This window comes from Pteropus medius, unplaced genomic scaffold, assembly GCF_902729225.1.
Source record: "Pteropus medius unplaced genomic scaffold, Ma_sr-lr_union100, whole genome shotgun sequence".
NCBI lineage: Eukaryota > Metazoa > Chordata > Mammalia > Chiroptera > Pteropodidae > Pteropus > Pteropus medius.
The window spans coordinates 520,680-539,979 of NW_024346980.1; the positions used below are offsets into that span (position 1 = coordinate 520,680).

The following is a 19,300-nucleotide window of genomic DNA, read 5'->3' on the forward strand; positions in this document are numbered from 1 at the left end:
GCAGGGTACAGACCAGAGATGGGTCTTTGGGGACAAATATTTAGCCACGAAGAGGGGGGCGCTGTCCAGGCTGGGCCCGCGGAGCGGGCTTTCCAAGAACCACCCGAAATGCTGCTCCTGAGCCTTGCGGCTGCTCGCCAGGCACTTGGCACTGACCCCGCTGGCTGAGTGTTCCAAATGTCCCTCTGGGCTCAAGGCCTGGATGGAGGGGGAGGGCCAGGACCCCGGGCTCTCTGGCTGGGTGCCTTCCGCTCCTCCTCTTGACACCCGCCCAGCCCCGACTCCCCTCCCCCAGTCCCGGCTCCCCTCCCCCAGTCCACTCGGACACCAACCCCCACCCGGCCTCCAGATCCCCGTTCTCCCAGCCTAGAAGCCCTGCAACATCCTGCCTGAAGCCAGGCCATCAGTCCGTGTCTTCTGGCCTCAGGACACCATCCCCCAGCCCCCACCAAGAACCATTTCAGACTCGGGTCCTCAATTGGCCCCAGAGAGCCACTCGGGATTCCTGGCTCCCTGCTGCCCCCGCCCTCGTGCGTCTTCCCCCATGTCGCTCCCAGGGGGTTCCTCCTCTGGCCTCTTCCAGCTCTTGGTGGGACTCCTGCAGGTCCCCCTCCCTGCTGGCGCCATCCCCAGGCCACCTACCCCGCCTCTCTTCCCCCTCAGCCTCCCGGTACTCAATTGCCACGTCCCCTCCCGCCGCAATCCCGCCCCTCTCTGGGGGACCCTGACAGGCCAGCGCCGGCGGGGAACGTGTCCTGGGCTGGCCAGGATGGAGGCTCCACTCCCAGGTCTCATTCGGTGTCAAGGGCATTGAGAGACGGGAGTCCATTGGGGAGAAAACAGCCGGGTCATTCAGTTCCAGCTGTTTTGGGGACCCCAGCTGACCATCCTTGCCTTATCCTGAGCTCCTGGCATCAGTCCTTTCCCTGGCAGCCAGCGCTCTTCTCGACGCCCCCATCCCCCTCCCCGCCCAAGTGGCCCCGCCCAACAGGCCCTGCCCAGGCCACTGCCACCCACCCGCAGGCCCTGGGTCCCGGCACCAACAGCCGGATGGCCAGCTGGTTCCCTTCGGGGGTGGCCGCCCCTGCCTCCCGCCCCCCACCTCAGGGCTGTAACCCGAGCCGCGCTGGCGCCTTCTTGGGCCGCTCCCGCTCAGGCAGGTCCCACAGCCCACGCGCCCCAAGCCCCGACAGCGAGTCCGCGGGCGCCATGGGCCGCGGGGCCTGTGTCCCCTGGGCAGCGCTGGGGGCCCGCGCGCAGGCCGGCTGGCTGAGGGCCGTGCTGGGCGTCCTGTGCCTGCTGCCTGTGCTCCTGTCACTGGCCCAGCTGGGGGCCCCGGGCGCCAGGCCCGCGGCAGGCGCGAAGCAGGTGAGTTCCTCCCCGCTCTGCGGTCCGACCGGAGAGTCCGAGTGTCCGCACGTCTGTGTCTGCGAGCAGTGGGACGGGGACAGCCTCTGTCCTCCAGCTCCGCCCCCCAACCTGGCTCATCTTTACTAACCTATTTTGTTCTGGCGGCAAAAGAATTGCTCGCTTGGGGGTAGAAGACCAGAAAATGCAGAAAGACAAAAAAACGGGACCGTCAAGCTCTCTCCACCATGCAACCCCCACCCAGCTGACTCCCAGCCCCCTTTTCCGGAGCTCCAGACTCAGGCTCAGTTGCTGCTGTGTCCCCAGAGCACTTGCTTCTCTTGAAGGGAGACGTCGCTCCCCATCCTGTGGGGGTCCTCGCCACCCCGGACGCCGGTCGGCTGCCCCCACAGGCGCCCCGTAGACGCCGCTACACGCTGACCCCGGCCAGGCTGCGCTGGGACCATTTCAACCTGACGTACAGGTGAGACCCCGCCCCGGGGGGGAGCGGCAGCAGCTGGCACCACTCCCGACCTCGACCCTCACCCCAGGATCCTCTCCTTCCCGCGGAACCTGCTGAGCCCCAGTGAGACCCGGCGGGGCCTGGCCGCCGCCTTCCGCATGTGGAGTGACGTGTCCCCCTTCAGCTTCCGTGAGGTGGCCCCCGAGCAGACCAGCGACCTCCGTATAGGTGGGCGCCGTGCCCCCACCCCCGCCCGCCCCGAGGCCCCCCGCTGAGACCTGTGCTCCCCCAGGCTTCTACCCCATCAACCACACGGACTGCCTGGTCTCCGCGCTGCATCACTGCTTCGACGGCCCCACGGGCGAGCTGGCCCACGCCTTCTTCCCCCCGCACGGCGGCATCCACTTTGACGACAGCGAGTACTGGGTCCTGGGCCCCACGCGCTACAGCTGGAAGAAAGGTGACGGCAGGCCCGGCCGCCTGTGGGGCCCTCCGCACCACGGTGGCCACAGCAGCGGGCTTGGGGGAGGGCTACGATTTGGGGTCTAGCGGGCAAGGACGGGGAGGTCGTGAGGAGGTTAGGGACCAGGGTCCCAGGAGCCTGAAGCTCCCCCACCCCCACGCCGCTGCAGACGGACTGGAGCTGCATTCCTGGGGGCCGAGCTCACCGCCTCGGCCGGCCTGGAACATTCTTATCTGCCCCGCGGCTGCGCCCAGGGCGGCCCCGCTGCGTGCTGCAGCAGATGCGCGGGGCGGCGGGCAAAGGTCGGGCGGGCCGAGGCACTGACCGGAGGGGCCTGCAGGCGTGTGGCTTACCGACCTGGTGCACGTGGCGGCGCACGAGATCGGCCACGCGCTGGGCCTGATGCACTCGCAGCACGGCCAGGCACTCATGCACCTCAACGCCACGCTGCGGGGCTGGAAGGCGCTGTCGCAGGACGAGCTGTGGGGGCTGCACCGGCTTTACGGTGAGCACCCATGGGCGCGCCGGGGTGGGGGGTGGGGCGGACAGGGCGGTGGGTGGGCCCTGAGGCCAGGCCCCGCTCCCGCAGGCTGCCTGGACCGGCTGTTCGTGTGCGCGTCCTGGGCGCGGAGGGGCTTCTGTGACGCCCGCCGGAGGCTCATGAAGAGGCTGTGCCCCAGCAGCTGCGACTTCTGTTACGGTGCGACCAGGTCCCCAGCTCGGGCCCAGGCGGGGGTGGGGTAAGGGCACTGACGTGACCCTCCCGCACCCGAGCAGAATTCCCCTTTCCCACGGTGGCCACCACCGCGCCGCCCCCCAGGACCAAAACCAGGCTGGTGCCCGAGGGCAGGAACGTGACCTTCCGCTGTGGCCAGAAGATCCTCCACAAGAAAGGCAAAGTGTAGTGAGTGACCCACCCGTGACGGTGGGGGTGGGCGCCGGGGCTCGGACCCACCGGGCTCTGCCACCGTGCCGCCCTGCCGCCCCCGCAGCTGGTACAAGGACCAGGAGCCCCTGGAGTTCTCCTACCCCGGCTACCTGGCGCTGGGTGAGGCGCACCTGAGCATCATCGCCAACGCCATCAACGAGGGCACGTACACGTGCGTGGTGCGCCGGCGGCAGCGCGTGCTCAGCACCTACTCCTGGCGAGTCCGCGTGCGGAGCTGAGCGCCCTCTGCAGGCCGGCTGATAAAGCGCTTTCTCTCTGACGTGTCTGCGCCCTTTCTTGGGAGGGCAAGGGGCAGACGGCCAGTCTTGGGCCTTGTAGCAGGGGACACCTGGCTGGAGGCCTAGCTGGATGTAGGGAGTGGGGACCAGGACACCTAAACTTCCCTGCAGTTCCTCGAGGTGAGGATGCAGTCTACAGCGACCAGGGGGCTAAGAGCTTCTCTAGGCTGTTCTTGGAAAGGTGGGGACGAGGCCCATCTGTCATCACCTGGGGGCACAGACTGCTGTGGAGCCGGCCCAGGGCCCTCTTGGGTTTGCTCTGGGCCAGGTGTGGCAGAAAGGCTGGGCTGGGGAGGGTGGGGCCTCCAGCACGGAAGTGCCAAGGTGGGGTGGGCCGGTGGCACCTCAGCAGAAGTTGGGAGATGGGGCTGGTGATGCTCACAGAAGGGCCTGGTGTGACACAGGTGGAGGCCCTGGGTGGTGGCAAGCATCCCCTCTGCCACCCCCCCTCCAACCAACTAGAACAGGAGCTGCAGGTCTGGTGGGCCAAGAAGAGCCTGGCCCACGTGGGGCCAGAGGCTACACCTCACCCCGTCTGTCCTTGTCCTCGCCCTGTGTGCATGTGTGGGGACCCAGCCTGGGACAAGTGGCTGAAATAACATACTGAGCCTTCCTCCAGGAATATTTTACTGTACTTTAAAATGTCACCACCTCGTACAAAAAGCCACATGGCCATGCTCGCACACCCAGCTCTAGGGGACCTGGGGACCGTGGGGCTGTGGACGCTGTGGGTGAGGGCAGGAAGGTGCCAAAGCTGAAGCCCTAAAGATGGGAAAGCAGAAAAATCCCCCACAGCTCCATTTCAAATCACTGCCAGTATGACAGGCAGAGCCCCCTGGGTCATGGTGGCCGAGTGTATGTGTGGAGGGGATGTGCTATCCACACTGGCCACCTGTGTGTGGACACCTGCACTCTCCTCGTAGGGCAAGTCCGATACATCTGAAAAAAAATATACCCTTTCCTTCCACAAGGAAATGATTTAATTCTACAAATTTACAAACCAAGACAAAATAAAAATGAAACATGGAAAACCAAATAGAACCAGTGGTCCAAGTCTCGAGGTCGCTATTCACAGCAGCAAGGGCCAAAGCAGCTGTGTCCAACTGGGGCAAGACCTGGGTCTGGACCCAGATGCCTTCTCCGGCTCCTGCCCCTGGTCCCAGCTGACCCTGGATAGTCAGCATTCCCCGAGATTGGTCTGGGGTCCACTCTGAACTTCAGAACTTGAGGCTGAAGCCAGGGCCCGCAGCTGAGGCCCCCTGGTTGGTGGTAGTGAGGTGGAAGCCGGTCTCCTTCAGGTCATCATCTCCCTGGGGAGCAAGTGGCACTGTGGGACCCTGGCCGGGCCAGCCCCAACCTGGAGAACCACCCCCACCTCCATCACCCAGCAGCCCGCCCCTTACCAGCTGGCTGTAGCCCAGGCCTCCCTCAGGCGGCCGAGGGCTGGTGCCCCGCTTCACCCTTTGCTGCTCGCTCTTGGCAGGCCACGTGGGGAACATGGAGGGATCGATGGGGAGGGGAGTCTCTCGGAAATACTCGTGCTTGAGGCCGTCCTCGGCGCTGACCCTCCGCCCAGGGAAGTAGGTCAGGAACCTGAGAGAAGACAGCACTTGCGGGACCACTGCAGGGTGGGGCCCGGGAGGCGGGGACTACTGTGGGGCGGGGCCCAACGCAGGGCGGGGCCCGGGCGCCACGCCCCACACGCACTTGTTCATGAGGTCGAAGCCGTGATCGGAGAGCAGGGCCCCGAAGCGCTTGCGCAGGTTGTTGTAGGGGTACTCAGTGAAGGTCATCTTCTTGACCGCAGGGAGCTCGTTGTAGCCAGGCCAGATCTTCTCACTGGGCGTCCCCAGGTCCTGAAAGGAGGCTGTCTCAGGCTGGCCACGTCCTGCAGGCAGCGCCCCCACATAGGACACCCTGACCCACCTTAAACACTTTGTTGATCTGATCGATTTCTGACTTCCCAGGGAACAGTGGCTTCTGAGTCAGCAGCTCCCCAAAGATGCAGCCCACGGACCACATGTCCACAGCTGTGGAGTACTCCTGGAGACCAGGGACAGGCTCAGGGGGCTGGCGGGGCCACGTGCTTAGGGCAGGCCCCAAACGGCCCGACACTCACCTTGGCACCAAGCAGCAGTTCTGGGGCGCGGTACCACAGGGTCACGACCACTGGGGTGTAGGCCTTCAGAGGGGACCCATACTCCCGTGCCAGCCCAAAGTCTCCCACCTGCAAGGACAGGGCGGTGGTGGGCGGGCTGCGGCTGGGAGCCGGGCGCCCCTCGGCGGGCGGCGGGGCTCACCTTGAGGATGCCAGCATGGCTCAGCAGCAGGTTGGACGTCTTGAGGTCGCGGTGCAGGATCCAGTTGTCGTGCAGGTGCTTCACACCACGCAGCAGCTGGATCATGAGTGTCTTCACCTCCCCTGCAGGCGGTGGTTTCTCAGTGGCCCCACGTGGGCTGCTCCCCCGCGTGCCCACCCGCCTCGGCAGCGACCAGGTTCTCAGGGGCGTGGAGCCCGGGAGCACGCACCTGGTGTGCCAGGGTCGGGGTCACAGGCTAGCGTTCCCCCACCCCCAAGGACACTGCCTGTGGCCTGGGCGGCCCGAGGGTGAGCAGTCCTCACAGGGACACGGGCCGTACCTGGCAGGAAGGGCTGCTTCATGGTCTCCATCAGGCTCTTGAGGTCGTGCTCCACGTAGTTCATGACGATGTAAATCTTGTCCATGTTGCTGCCCACGACTATCTCCTACAGACAGCAGCAGGTCCCGCCCGTGACCACCGGCTCTCCCAGGAGGCCCAAGACCCTGGGGCAGAGACTGGTGACAGCGGGACCTGCTAGGCGTGAGGACTGATGAGCCCGCCTGTGTGGCCGCCTTACCCTGACCGTCACGATGTTGGGGTGCTGCGCCTTGAGGATGGTGTTGATCTCCCTCAGCGAGGTGATTGGGAACCCCTCCTTCTCCTTCTCCATCTTCAGCCGCTTCAGAGCCACGATTTCGTCTGAGAGCAGTTTGAGGACAGATGCTGAGAACGCACGGTCACGGGGACTCGGAGCGCCCCGACTGCACTGGAGGCCGCATCCGATCAGAGTGCGTGTCTCCGGCCAGAAGCCCAACCGTGGTTGCCAGAGGCACGCAGTGCACTCCCAGACCCGCTGCTGTCCAGAAGCACTGGGACCTCCCGCCTCTGCCCACTGTCGCCGTGGGCAGGTGTAACCAACCCCAATGGCCCCACACAGCATTATCTGCCAGGTGCTCAAGGTCCCAAACAATCACTGGTGTTCTGAGACCCGGTTACAGGCACTGCGACTGTCCAAGGGCCGCCACTCGAGGCCGATGCTCTGCAGCCTGAGCCTGAGCCCAGGTGACTCCACACCCCCTATGGTGGCAAGTCATCTGCTGTCACAGCCACGCAGTACTCTCATGAGCAAGCAGCTCTGGAATGTGTCACTATGAGTCATCACCTGGTGCTGGCAAGGTAAGGCAAGGCCATGGCCCAGCACAAGGATGGGGCGACTCCCAGGACCACGAGGCACTGTGCTCAATGACCTCGAGGCTGAGGGGCCAGGCTGGCCGGGCTCGGGTCTCAGCCCCGAGAGCCAACCAGGAACCCAACCGCCCTTGGGGAGTTAGTGCTGGGCCTGCGACAGCAGCGGGCCAGCCAAGGACAGCGCCCCTCGGGTGCGGCTCTCCGGGCCACCCAGACCCTGCGCACCTGTCTTCTTGTCCTTGGCTCGGTACACCACGCCGTAGGTGCCTTCTTCGATCCTGTTCAGGCACTGGAACTCCTCCACGCTCCGGCAGCCCTGGCGGGGACACTGGCGTGAGGCCTGGCCGGGCCGGCCCCGTGCAGTGCCGGCGCCGCGAGGCTGACCTGAGGGGGCCCGGAGCTGCGACCCAGCATCTCCTGTCGCCTTCAGCGAGCTCGTGCCCCTTGGCCACGATCTTAAACCGAAGTGGAGGAGAACCGAGCCAGGCCTGCCCTGCCTTATGGCGACACTGAAGACAGCCGACCCCCCACACCAAGCCCGTGTCTTCCTGCTGTGTTGTCCTGCCAGGCCAGCGAGTGCAGCCTGGGGAGCCTGAGCACGTGAGGCCACTCGCCCCTCTCAGGACGGGCTCCTTCCCAGGCCCTCACCGCGGTGTCCCTCATCACTGACCCTCCCTTATGACCCTGCACAGCAAGAGGGTGAGGAAGGGCAAGTGCCCAGTCACCAAGCTGCCTGCCATGCATGGGCCCCGCTGGGGCCTCAGGAGCTGTTCCCACCACTGCTGCCGGGCAAAAGGTTGGACCATGGACATGGAGACTGGTGCTTGAGCCTGGCCAGTGACTTGGAGCAAGGGCGGTCCCGGCCCCCTCTGGTGAAAGACCACCGCACTGAGGACCTGGCTTCTGCTCTCGGCCACCGGCCCTGCGGTGACGGGCGAAGCGGAACCAGGCTGGGCAGCAGGGCGCCTGACCTGCAGGGCGGGCAGGTACTTGGGCAGCTCCTGTTTGAGCTCGATGGGCGACAGAGTGGGCGAGTCGGGCACGAACTCCCCCTCGGTCAGGGCGCTGCTCTGCGGGGTGCCCTCGCCAGCGTCCTCCTCTCCTTCTTCACTTTCTCCAGAATCTCGGTCAAATCGGGACTCTGGAACTTCAAAAGTGAAACCCGATTTCGAAACCAGGAATGCGCAATTGTCACGAGCCCCTTCCTGCTCTGGGGGGTGGGGCTAGAGAGGGGGACACAGTGCTCAAAGAAGACACTGAGCAGTGACCCCGGGGCCTTGGGGCCCGCCGGCTCTGCCGAGCCGCTGATCGGAAGCGCAGCTCCGAGGTGGTGTGTCTGGAACTGGTCTGTCAGGCCTGAGGGCGCAGAGCCGCCTGCAGGCCACGCCAGCCCCACGTGGCCTCGGCCCGCAGTTGGACCTGAGCTGCTAGGGCCAGGGCGGCAGTCCTCAGCCCCCGGCTGTCCAGGCCACAGCAGCACTCAGGATAGCATTCAGTTAGCGCTGTCCCCTCTGAGAAGTCCGGACCCCCATGGGAACAGTGAGGTGCTTTGTGAGGTGCCCAGTTCTAGGAGTCGGCTCGTCCTGGAACACTGCCAGGCCAGGACCTCCCTGTGGCTTCTGGGGCGTGAGGTGCCTTGGAGAAGGTTTCCTGGACTGCCACACAGTCACGCGCATGGCCGTTAGGGTGCCAGCGCACTGGGGGACGGGCGGAAGGCCAGCCGTCGCGGGGAGGCTGCTCACCCATGAGGACGTGGTTCTCGGTCTCACGCTCGTCGTCGCTCGCCTCGTCGCTCACTTCCTCTGCAAGGCAAAGTGGCGTCGGCCAGGCCGGCTGGGTCCGCCGCGCCCCAGGGCCCCGCCACCCCGCGCACTTCCGAGGCCGCCCGTCTGCTCCGCGGACGGCCAGGAAGCAGCACGTGGGGACCTCCAGTGAGGCCCAGAACGCAGGGATGTCCAGTCTGGAACGTTTCAGGGTCAGACTTGAAAGCGCACCCCGTGGCCTCCGACCCTGCTCGCTGGCACCCCACTCACCGGCCGACGGCGCGGACGCATCCTCCGAGTTGCTCCCCGTCTCCTCCTCCTCCTCCTCCTCCTCTTCCTCCTCTTCTCCTCCTCCTCCTCTTCCTCCTCCTCCTCTTCCTCTGCCCTCCTCCTCCTCTTCCTCCTCCTCCTCTTCCTCCTCCTCCGACCCTGATCCCGACTCCGCTGCAGGCGGGAAGCAGCAGGCCATGAGCGCGGGGTCCCCCTCCGCAGCGGCGCCATGGGCCTCGGCCGCCGACTTGCTCACCTGAGGAGGACTCGGCCGAGCTGGTTTTCCTCTCGCTGTCGCTGACGTCCTGCAAGTCAGACAGCAGGTCCCTCTCCTCCACTTTCTCTTCTTTTACTTCCGGAGCAAACCAGCAAAGGTGAATTTGGGGACACGTTGTGACACGAACAAGACCAGACAGAACGTCTCACACGAGGACGAAGTTCGGTCTGAAGGGGAACAGCTCGCGCACACACACTCAGGGGAAAACTCTAATGGGCCGGCAACGGGCGTTTCGGGCGACAAGTGCGTAACTCACTTCACACCACCACTGGCGCCTGCTCTGCGACAGGAAGCACTCAGCACACCACCCTGCTGTGAAGACGACAAAGACCCACGCGCGCGGCCAGCCTCACCTGGCTTCCGGCCGTCGCCCAGCTCGAACCGCTCTCGGGGCGGCCGGAGCGGGCTGCGGCTCCAGTGGCCAGCCTTCCCCTTGTCGCCGTAGTCCTCTCTCGTCGTTCGGTGATGCGCAGACCCTGGTGCCCAGGACAGAAGAGGACGTGGCGCTGGCAGCACCTTCTTTCCGACAGGGCCCCCTCGGTCACCTCGCCCCCGCACCCATGCTGATGGCGACAGCCCGCGTGACACGGCAGACACGGCCACAGGACACACAGTTGCTAGCAGCACCCAGGGCAGAAACCAAGGAGCCAAGGAAAGACAGCTCCAACCCGGAGGCTGGGAGCGGACCCGGGACCCAGACTGCCCCCTATTGGTCACAAACGGCAGGCCCGGAACTGCCTCTGCAGGCCGGAGCCCAGGCGCCAGAGGACACCAGGCACAGGGGACACGCTACAGCGGCCCTGCACTCAGCCCGAGATGGCCCTGGGCCACGCCCTGGGGACAGCTCCCCCGCACGCCCCGCACAAGCCACTGTCCCCTTCCGCTCCCGGCCCGTCCCGCCTGCCTGCCACCGCCTCCCAGCATCCCCGACCCGGCTGTGGCTCGGCCCCAGCGTGGCGGCTGCGGGCCGAGGCACCAGCACTCACCGCGGGAGCGGCTCAGGGCGAGGCCCCCACCCGCGCGCGCACCTTCCCGCCGCGCCTCCCGCTCCTTGCGCCGCTCCTCCGCGCGCCGCTCCCGCTCCTTCTGCTCTCGCTGCTCCTTCTGCTGCTCCCGCAGCTTGCGCTCCCGCTCCCGCTTCCTCTCCAGCTGCTCCAGGCGGTCCCTGCAACGAGCACTGCCAGCGTTCCCCCAACGCACAGGCGGCTTCGCTCCCAGGGCTTTGCGCTCAGATTTAAAAAATGCCTCTTCAGGTTATTCGACCCATAAAGGGCTTTCTAAAGGCAGCACGAACTCACAAAGCCGTCCCGAGGGCGCCATGGGCACAACGGCAGGAAGCGCTGCTGCCAGGGGCCGCTGGTTCCGCCCGCTCCTGTGGGCCAGGCCCACGCAGAACCCGCCCCCCCCAGGAGCTTCCCAAGGACGCACCCAGCACCCTCACGGCACCTGCACACGCGCCCGCCCGTCCTCCGCTCACCGGGCCACGGCTGGCGGACCCCGGGCCGCTGCCCGGTCCCATGTGGCGGGGAGAGGAGAGGGGGCATGAGCGGCACGATGGGCTGCGGGGAAAGCTGCTCTAAGGTCGGGTATCACCTGGAGCACAGGAAACACCAGTGACTGAAATAAGGCGGCCAAAGAGTGAGGGCTGATCATAGGTAACTCTCGCGTCCCTGATCTTAAACCCAAATAACCCCTTAAAGAGCTAACACGCTTTTAAAAATAGATCATTATACACACACAGAAATGAGCACAAGCCAAAAATGGTGAAAACGAAAGAAGGCCTGTGGTGTCACCATCAGCCCCGGGCCAGCACCGGTCCGCAACAGCTCAGCACCTGGGTGGCTGCGTGAGGACATGGAGCTCGAGGCACGAGTATGTGAATGGCTGCGAGTCCGAGCTGCTTCAAAGCAAAACTGAGGGATGATTTACGTGTAAAATCCACCCGCTGCATCGTGTTTCACGAGCTGACGAAGTTGTACAACCATCACCACAGCTTCTCCCTCTTCCTGTTTACAAAGAACCAGCGCAGCTCGCTGCCAGTGTTAATTCAACATCAAACGTCAGGAGGCTACGTTTTCCAGGACTTGACATTTTCAGCGATCGAGAACGTATTTTGTAAATGGGAAAACTGCTAGTAAAGACAGAATGCCAGAGTGATGCCATTTGTTTAAGGATGGTCGATACACTAGAGTGACGCAAAAATAATAAAAGTGAGATGTTTCGTGGCAAACTCGGGATGACGTTAGGATTGTGATCTGCGAGTCATCTCGGGGTAAAAGCCACAAGCGCCACTGGCCAGTGTTCTTGGGGCAAACGGGAAGCGCGTTAAAACATTCCAGTCACTGATGTGTCCCTCACGTCCACCGTGCTCAGCCCCCACCCCGCAAACCTGCTTTCATCGGCTTTGGATTTCTGGACATTTCTGCTGCTGCTCTGGGCTGAATGCTTTTTCTTCGTCTCTTTGGGTAGAAGCTTATGGTATTGAATTCGCAACGTCCTTTTCTGACTTCAGTGCTTAAGCTAAAACACTGCACTCTAAGCACAGCCTTAGCTGTGTCCCTACACTTTGACTGTTTTCATTTTCATTTAGTTCAAACTATTTTGTTTTTCCTTATAATTTCTTCTTTCGGCCGTTGCTTATTCAGAAATGTGTCACTGAATTCCTAAACACTGGGGAATCTCTCTAGGTTTCTGTTGCTGATTTTGAGTTAAATTCTTTTGTGGTAAGAGGGCATACTTTGACTTCTTTTAAATTCGAGCACCGTTATACGGCTTAGCATATGATCTACGTTGAAAACGTCTCATGAGCTCTTGAAATAAATCTATACGCTGTAGCTGTGGGTGGAATGTAATATCCACGTTAGATTGAGTTGGTTAATATTTTCCAAATTTTCTGTATCTTTGTTGATTTTCTCTAGTTGTTCCATTGACTGGAGACATTTCCGACTGTCATCAACGAACTCTCTCTCCTTTCCATTGTTGAGTTTTGCTTCACGTATTCTTGGACTCTTGTACTCCATGCGTATACATTTATTATTCTACCTTCCGATAGTGCGCCTTTTTGTTGTTACTTTTTGTTATTTGTCTTAACCTCTTTTTTGCCTGACATTTAGAATAGCCACTCGAGATCTCTTGTGGTTGCTGTCTGCATGGTGGATCTTTTCCCAACCTTTGACTTTCAACCCATTTTTGTCTGTGGCTCTAAGATATCCCTCCTGGAGTTGGACCTTGCTTCTCTGACAATCTTGCCCTTGTTTGGGGCACAGAGTCTGTTTCACGGTTAATGTAATTATGCCTATGGTTGGGCTTCCTTTTGTGCTTTTGCTCTTTGTTTTCTCCATCTTCTTTTTTGTGCCCATTTTGGATTTAAATAAGTATCTTCAGCGTACCACTTAACTTTTCCGATTTTATACTTAGGTGTTTGCTCTAGGGGTCATAGCGACCCTAATTCCCATGAAACAGAGGGCCTGTTCCAGTGCAGCCTACACGTGGTATGTGCTACATGACAATATCTTCATAATCGTCATTCTGCACAATCTCGTGTCTTTTGTAGGAGACGCTGAGAAGAAACGTCTGTATAGATTCTGTACGTAACCCACTTTTACCATTTCCGGTCGTGTTTTTTTCTTCCTGTGGATTCGATACCTTCTGGTGTCGCTTCCATTCAGCCTGAAAGTCTCGAGTGTCTCCCGTAAGGCGGGTCTTGCTAACAGTGGAACCCACCGGTCCACACCCACCTGGGCAAGTCTTTATTTCCCCCTCCCTTCTGAAGCAGCTCTGCTGGGTGTACAATCCTCGCTGACAGGTTTGCTCCCGGCAGTGTGACTCTGCCGCCCCGCCCCCGCGCCCCCAGCACCGAGCAGCCTGCCACCAACGGCACAGACGCACCCGCTTCCGGAGACAGCTTTTCTCTTGCTGCTTGTTCTCATTTGGCTTTCCCCAGTCTGACTATGACGTAACTGAATTTGCTGTGCCTGCAGCTCACTGATCTTTTTGGAAATGCTGATGAAAATTTTTCATCAAATTTGGGAAGTTTTCGCTGTTATTTTAAAAGACACCTTTGTGCCCCTTCCTTCTTCTGTCCTGGGGTTGCCATGACACGGCTGTCGTCTCGCCGATATTGGAGGCTGTTCGTTCTCCTTCAGTCTTTTTTCTCCTCAGAACGCGTGGCTTCCACAGCGCCATCTTCCAGTCCCTTCTCCCACGTCCTCTGAAGAGTCCAGGTCTTCGCTAAATCTGGAACACATGCAGCTTCTACTGATGCCTTTCTTCCTGGACAGGGGTCACTTTTTAACTTTTTTGTAGGTCCTGAGACTTTTTGTGGAAAATTGGACTTTTTCGATTAACATGTTGTAGCAACTCTGGATTCTAATTTCTCCTCAGTTGTTGCTCTTTACCGTATTTGGCCAAATCCGTGAACTCCTGTCTCCGTGGTAGACTGTGGCCACTGCCATTTCTTTCCGTGTTTCTTTTTTTTCCCAGCTTGACTTCCTTGGGGTCAGCGCTGTGCCTGCACAGCTGTAAGGTCGGTCTGCACCGGACAGTCAGCACTTGGCTGTCCCACGTGCTGCCTGCAGCCTGGACACTGTGAGAGTTGAGACTTTCACCTTCCGGCCTCAGCCCCCGCCAGACCGGTCACGAGAACGAAGGCTGTTCTCACGGACCTTCTTTAAACGCCTCTTCTGCTCACCTAGGCTGCCGGGACATCTAGCCATCTAGCCGTCTATTTCTCCCTTCTTTACCGCAGGCCAGCACCCAAGCTTTCTCTGGAAATGACCCCGACACACAGAGGTGGCCCTAGCATTCACACCTGTCTGTTCACCCTTTACCTGGGCGATGGAGGACAAACCTGGGGCTAACCAGATGCTCTTTCCTGAGAATCTGAGCCCGGAGAGAGGCACCTGGGGACAAACGCCCAAGGGTCTGGTGTCCCAGCTCCCAGACTGTTTCAAGGTCTTTCGGATTTCATTTCTTTCCTTTTTTCTTTTTTTGAAAGAACCAGTTCACTTCTATTGTAACCCAGAGAACACTAAACGGTATGTGTCCTTGGTCTTCCTGACCTAGACCACCCAGAACAGAGCCTGGTACCAAGCAGGCGCTGGCTACACACTTGCTAAGTAAGAGATGGTGAGACATTCTCCACCAGACTTCTCCCGAGCACTAATTCTGTGTCAGAATTTACACACGCAGACCAGGCTGTCTTCAATACGGTTCACTCTACTATGACTTGAACACAATACGCTACTAAAGATGGGCAGGGCACTCACCCTGCTCCCACAGGGCGCTTCCCTTACCATCCTGACGCGCCGAGTGCACAGGTGCTTACATTTCCTCTTCCGTTTCCCTGTCATCAGCGAACAGGTCTAGGAAGACCATCTACCCTACTCTATCTTCCTTTGCTCGCCACTGATCTACGTCTGACCCAAACCTTCCTTGAGTCCATGTTCCTATCTCAGACCTGCAGCAACATCCCTTCCTTCAGGCCCGTTTCACACTTACGCGAGGTCTCGGGCACGAATTAGGACCCGGCTCACGGGCCCCCAGCAGCTCCCCCGCCAGCCTCCGCCTGGAACGAGCCGACACACGGATTTCCGTTCCCCTCATGATCTCTCAGTGGGTTCACACCCGTTTCCATCCCCCAGATGCAGTAAAGACTCACTTCCTTCAGGATGATTCTCGTGGCTGATGTCGCCCAATGTTTACTGGGCTGTGACTCTACGCTCGCGCACCACTCCCGCGCCAAGTTACTGAGTCAAAATGACGGCCTCTTCCATTCCGATGGGATGCTGACCATCACGCGTGCTTAAAGCCCCTTAACCGAGCAAGGCCTCTCACCTCTCTCTCCTGGAATGTTCTCTTGCCATCTCCCTCCTCTTCTGTCTCTCCCATTCCCGGCGGGCTTTATCCTGTTCCTCTCGATGTCGCTTCCGGCGCTCGTGTTCTCTGTCCTTCTCTTTCACTCTCGCGTGCTTGCCTGAGGAGAGACAAGTGTCCCGCAAAGAAGCTTAACTTCCATTTAATCTGAAAATACCCAGTGCAAGAAGAAAAAATGTTTAATTAATGATTTAGAGATCATGATTTTATGTTAAAAAAAATGACATAAGACACTATGTGATAAGCCTTTACTTAAGGAAACAAAATAATGTCATCACTAAACAGAATTGTGATTTTCACCGTATTTTAAAAATCTTATCTACTGAATAATCTATGATTATGTCGCATTACTTTCATAATTTAAAAATATCAAAATAAAAAAATATAAAATAAATAAAAGTAAAAATATCAGCACTCATGAAGAATACAGGACAAAGCTTGGCTCCTTTCGGTGGATCTCTACATCATGTTATAAGATCATGTCACTCGACTGCATTTATAAGTATAAGATTTAAGTCAGGCCCAGGTTGTTTCCCCAAATCCCTAAGCAGCTCTTGATATTGGCATGAGAACAAACCCATTATTTGGACTATATCAAGCACCTAAATTTCGGCTAAAGCAACTTGGCATTGAAGGGTGTGTTTTCCCCCTGCACTTGTGAATAAAGACCATTTTAAATGCAAACAAACCGCCCCATTACAATGTAACGTGCAGAAAAAACACCAGACGGGAAACAAAGCAACTCTTCAGAACGACCTATGATTAGTCCACGTTTTTAGCTAGTTTACTTTCTCTTCTCTGTGAGCCGAGTTGTGGAGAGGGCAGCAGACATGACCTGGAAGCAGAACACGCGTGGGAGCGACACAGAACGCGGGCGCCCCGTACCCCCCTCTGCTGAATGGCTGCGGTGCCTGCGCTTCTCTTTCCTCTTCTCGTCTTTCCTGTGATGAGCTTTTTCTTTCCGAGACATTTGCTGAGGTGGTTTGATAGCCAAAGAATCATCTTCCTCTCCTCTGAAATAAGACACAACAGCACGACGTCACGCTTGAGAAAGTAACACTAGGAGCACCAGGTACAATGGAGTTTCTTTTAACACAGAAAAATGCAGGGTTCGCGTTATGAATAAAGCTGAATCTGAGCCACCACTTAAAAAGTGTTAATTACGGAAAAAAGCCGAGACTGTAAATTAACGCAGACTCGTGTGAAAAGTGTGAGTGAGAAAATCAGTGTTGCGTGCGGAACAAAAATGCCTCTGAGGAACCTTCGGGGACGATGGCTGCGTCCACTCTCTTGACTGTGATAAAAGTTCGCAGGTGTGTAAAATGGATCAAGTTGCACGCTTTGACAGATGTGCAGCTTATTCTGTCATTTACACTCCAATAGGGCTGTTAAAAAAAAAGGTCCCACATTTTTTAATCAAAATGACCTCAAAACGGTCACTTAGTACCTTCAACTGTCTACATAACTGAACTCTTTGGAGAAGTCACACCCCATGTCTTTCTACCTTAATTACTGGCTCTGTCGCCTTTAATCACTTGATGACGGATGAGAGAAAACACGTGAAGAGAGACCATGACGCAGGACGAAGCGTCAGAATGAACAGACGTCGTCAGGGCCATTTCCGCTCGGAGGCTCTGCTCAAGACTCTTTGAGCATTCGACCTTGGTTCGTTTGCACAAAATTTTAGACGGTGATTTTCCGAATCGTCACAAACATACAGCACCATGATTGAAGTGCGCTACGTAAATGGTGCTGGCTTGACCAAGAATAATCGCAAAGAAAAGCGCACGCCCTCGTCTGGTTCTTCCATAGAAGTGGGGGTGGGGTGAAACTGACACCGCGCAGGAGCCCATTTCAATGGTGAGGTAAACCTAGGAAACCTAAAGTCACTACTCTGAACCTGCTGGAAGTAGCACCGAGAAAGGCCAGCCAGGACCAGCATTATGTGGGGTGACCCCGCTTGCATTCTCGGTGAAGCACGCCACGCTTGCATTCTCGGTGAAGCACGCCACGGCCTGGGTGCTCTTCCTCCTCATGCGCCCCTCTCACCTGTCCTCCATGGAGTCCTCCCTCCGGTACGGCGAGTTCCTGATGGTTATCTCCATGCGGTGGTCCCTCAGCTCCCCCTCCTCAAGGGAATCCCGCTTGGAATCCCGGTCATCTGACTAAGAAGCAAGCAGGAAGTTAGTTATTTTCCTCACAGGAAAAACATATTTTTAATGATAATCGAACCCGGCCAATATCCAAAAACAAACTTTCATATACACTTTTTCTTTAAAAAAACTTCATATGGGCTTTTATATTTAAAAAAAACAAAACAAAAAACTTTCATTCAAATCCCGTGGCATTAAAAATTACAACTTCCTGTAAACCAAGAATCTGAGATGAGAAATTTAAAACCAGCATATTTGACAAGGGACATCAGTCACTATGCCAAGCACGTTAGTTGTATGTAAGAGCCAAAACTGAGTCTTAAAGCACATTATATTTACCAAATACTTTGTGAGATCTCATAAAACTCACTAAATACTTAAGAGCCTCCTATTAATCTTATCAGAAGAGGCATTTTTTACCAATGCCCCTTATCAAATTACTAATGTTTTTCCCAGTATGTGATCTGAACCAAGAAACACGTAAAACGTTAACGTCAAGACAACTTCCTGCTATACCAAAAATATTTGTAAATGGTATTGTGAATACACTAATAATGAAATGAGAAAAATTAGTCCAATTGCACTAATGTATTTAGGTTTAAAATGCTTTATTCTCCAGGTAGACACTGTCATCTACATACGGCTTTAGTATGTTATCAGTCTGCAATGTAAACTGAGTATTCGAATGTTTTTGTTAATTTTTAGAATAGATTTTGGGCTCACCTGCGACATTTGGAAGTACAAAAGAACTTCACCGAAGAAGCGTTGTTCTAATGGAAAAATGAGGGCAAAGAAATTAAATTTTCTTTTAAGAAAACCCCTTACTTAAAAAATATGGCTTACATTTTTTAAGCGTTTTATCTCTGCTTTTTCCTCTTGTTCTTTCCGACGTTTCTTTTCCTGAAGAATTTCATCTAAAGTTTTCACTTTCCAAGAGTCCTTTTCATCACCCATTTGAGTTAAAACACTACAGAAACAAAAGAATTCAAGATCTGTCAGAGATGACAAGCTACGGTTTGACGCTATGTTGTTTCTGGACACTTTTGCGCGCTTCGTTAGGAGGAATGGGCTCTGAAAAAGGACTGGCTGGGTTCCGGTCTCTTTTCTGTCACTCCTGTGCGGTGCTGGGCAAGTTACTTCGCCTCAGTTTACCTTCTGTAAACGGCAAGAACGACGCCGGCAGAGTAGTACCGCTCGGGGACTCAAAGGGACCACCCCTACCCAGCTCAGTACCTGGCACTGCCCGGCACCGTTTCTGCTATCGCAGCCTGTGAAACAGACCGCGCGGGAAGCGGGAGCTGCGGGCCCGCCTGACGGCTGCAGCCTCCAGCACGGGACGGCGGGGGCCTGGGGCGGGGGGCGTCCGACGGGGCGCACTCGGAGACCAGGCCGCGGGGCTCCTAGTCCCTGGGGTTCAGGGCGCTAACCGGGGCGGGGCCCGCAGGACTGAGCTCGGAGAGCGTTGGGGTCCGCCGCTTCGACCCCAAGTTCCACGCGGGGAGAGACGCGACGACGGGGCGGGGAACGTCGCCCGCCTGCCCCGAGAGCCTGGGGGAGCCGGCCGCCACTCACCCCTGCGCCGCCGCCGCTGCCGCCGGTCCCGGAGCCTGAGAAGAAACAGCACCCGGCGCGCGCCACGACCGTCGTCACTTCTTGCGTCGGCGCGGACTGATGACGCGCGGGGCGGGGCCTCGCCGCCGACCCGGGTCCAGAGACCAGTGCCGGGTGCGCGCTTTGGGCGCAACTTCCGGGCTCGACGCTGACTGATGACGAAATCAGGACGGGGCCCAGCGAGGCCCAATAGGAAGCGTCGTTCCGCCCCGCCCCGCCCCGCCCCGCCGCGTTCGGAACCGGGAGCAGCCATCGACCCCTGGGCCTGCCCGCAGTCGGTCGCCGGCGCCTTTCCGCCACCGGCCCCTCCCCCGCCGCGCCGGCGTCGCTCGCAGGCGCCCCGTGCTCGACGGCGACCTGAAA

At 58.2% G+C, this 19,300-nt stretch overlaps 2 protein-coding genes across 6 annotated transcripts; one reads left to right on the forward strand and one right to left on the reverse strand.

Annotated features, from left to right (window-relative positions):
• Positions 1–378: 378 nt before the first annotated feature.
• On the forward strand, positions 379–3,481 carry MMP23B (matrix metallopeptidase 23B). The gene is made up of 8 exons (XM_039876877.1): positions 379–1,368; positions 1,695–1,831; positions 1,899–2,038; positions 2,103–2,270; positions 2,614–2,778; positions 2,863–2,973; positions 3,051–3,177; positions 3,266–3,481. The coding sequence occupies exons 1-8, from the start codon at positions 1,051–1,053 to the stop codon at positions 3,438–3,440; spliced, it is 1,341 nt and encodes a 446-aa protein (XP_039732811.1). The 5' UTR covers positions 379–1,050; the 3' UTR covers positions 3,441–3,481.
• A 981-nt stretch (positions 3,482–4,462) lies between these two features.
• On the reverse strand, positions 4,463–19,037 carry LOC120614107 (cyclin-dependent kinase 11B). Of its 5 annotated transcripts, none has more exons than XM_039876873.1 (20): positions 18,899–19,037; positions 18,170–18,293; positions 17,223–17,338; positions 16,059–16,186; positions 15,135–15,273; positions 10,328–10,464; positions 9,653–9,775; positions 9,279–9,374; positions 9,023–9,196; positions 8,732–8,791; positions 7,961–8,136; positions 7,215–7,305; positions 6,379–6,500; positions 6,141–6,246; positions 5,801–5,922; positions 5,620–5,727; positions 5,427–5,543; positions 5,208–5,356; positions 4,904–5,093; positions 4,463–4,810 (listed from the first exon to the last, which is right to left on the reverse strand). In XM_039876873.1, the coding sequence occupies exons 2-20, from the start codon at positions 18,278–18,280 to the stop codon at positions 4,718–4,720; spliced, it is 2,358 nt and encodes a 785-aa protein (XP_039732807.1). In that variant the 5' UTR covers positions 18,281–18,293; positions 18,899–19,037; the 3' UTR covers positions 4,463–4,717. The 5 variants fall into 5 exon arrangements, with proteins under 5 accessions (XP_039732807.1, XP_039732806.1, XP_039732810.1 ...); XM_039876872.1 differs by having other exon boundaries at positions 10,286–10,464; XM_039876876.1 differs by having other exon boundaries at positions 18,050–18,293; positions 18,899–18,914.
• Positions 19,038–19,300: the final 263 nt, after the last annotated feature.

Bases quoted from the DNA above. Each gene is read 5' to 3' on its own strand.
- MMP23B (XM_039876877.1), top strand. From the start codon at position 1,051: ATGGCCAGCTGGTTCCCTTCGGGGGTGGCCGCCCCTGCCTCCCGCCCC. The intron at 2,271-2,613 runs GTGACGGCAGGC...AGGGGCCTGCAG, and splicing joins GCGCTACAGCTGGAAGAAAG to GCGTGTGGCTTACCGACCTG. The intron at 3,178-3,265 runs GTGAGTGACCCA...CCGCCCCCGCAG, and splicing joins CACAAGAAAGGCAAAGTGTA to CTGGTACAAGGACCAGGAGC.
- LOC120614107 (XM_039876872.1), bottom strand. From the start codon at position 18,280: ATGGGTGATGAAAAGGACTCTTGGAAAGTGAAAACTTTAGATGAAATT. The intron at 9,375-9,652 runs GTGAGGCTGGCC...TTGCTCCGGAAG, and splicing joins GGGCGACGGCCGGAAGCCAG to TAAAAGAAGAGAAAGTGGAG. The intron at 8,137-8,731 runs GTGAGCAGCCTC...TCACTTTTGAAG, and splicing joins CGAGAACCACGTCCTCATGG to TTCCAGAGTCCCGATTTGAC.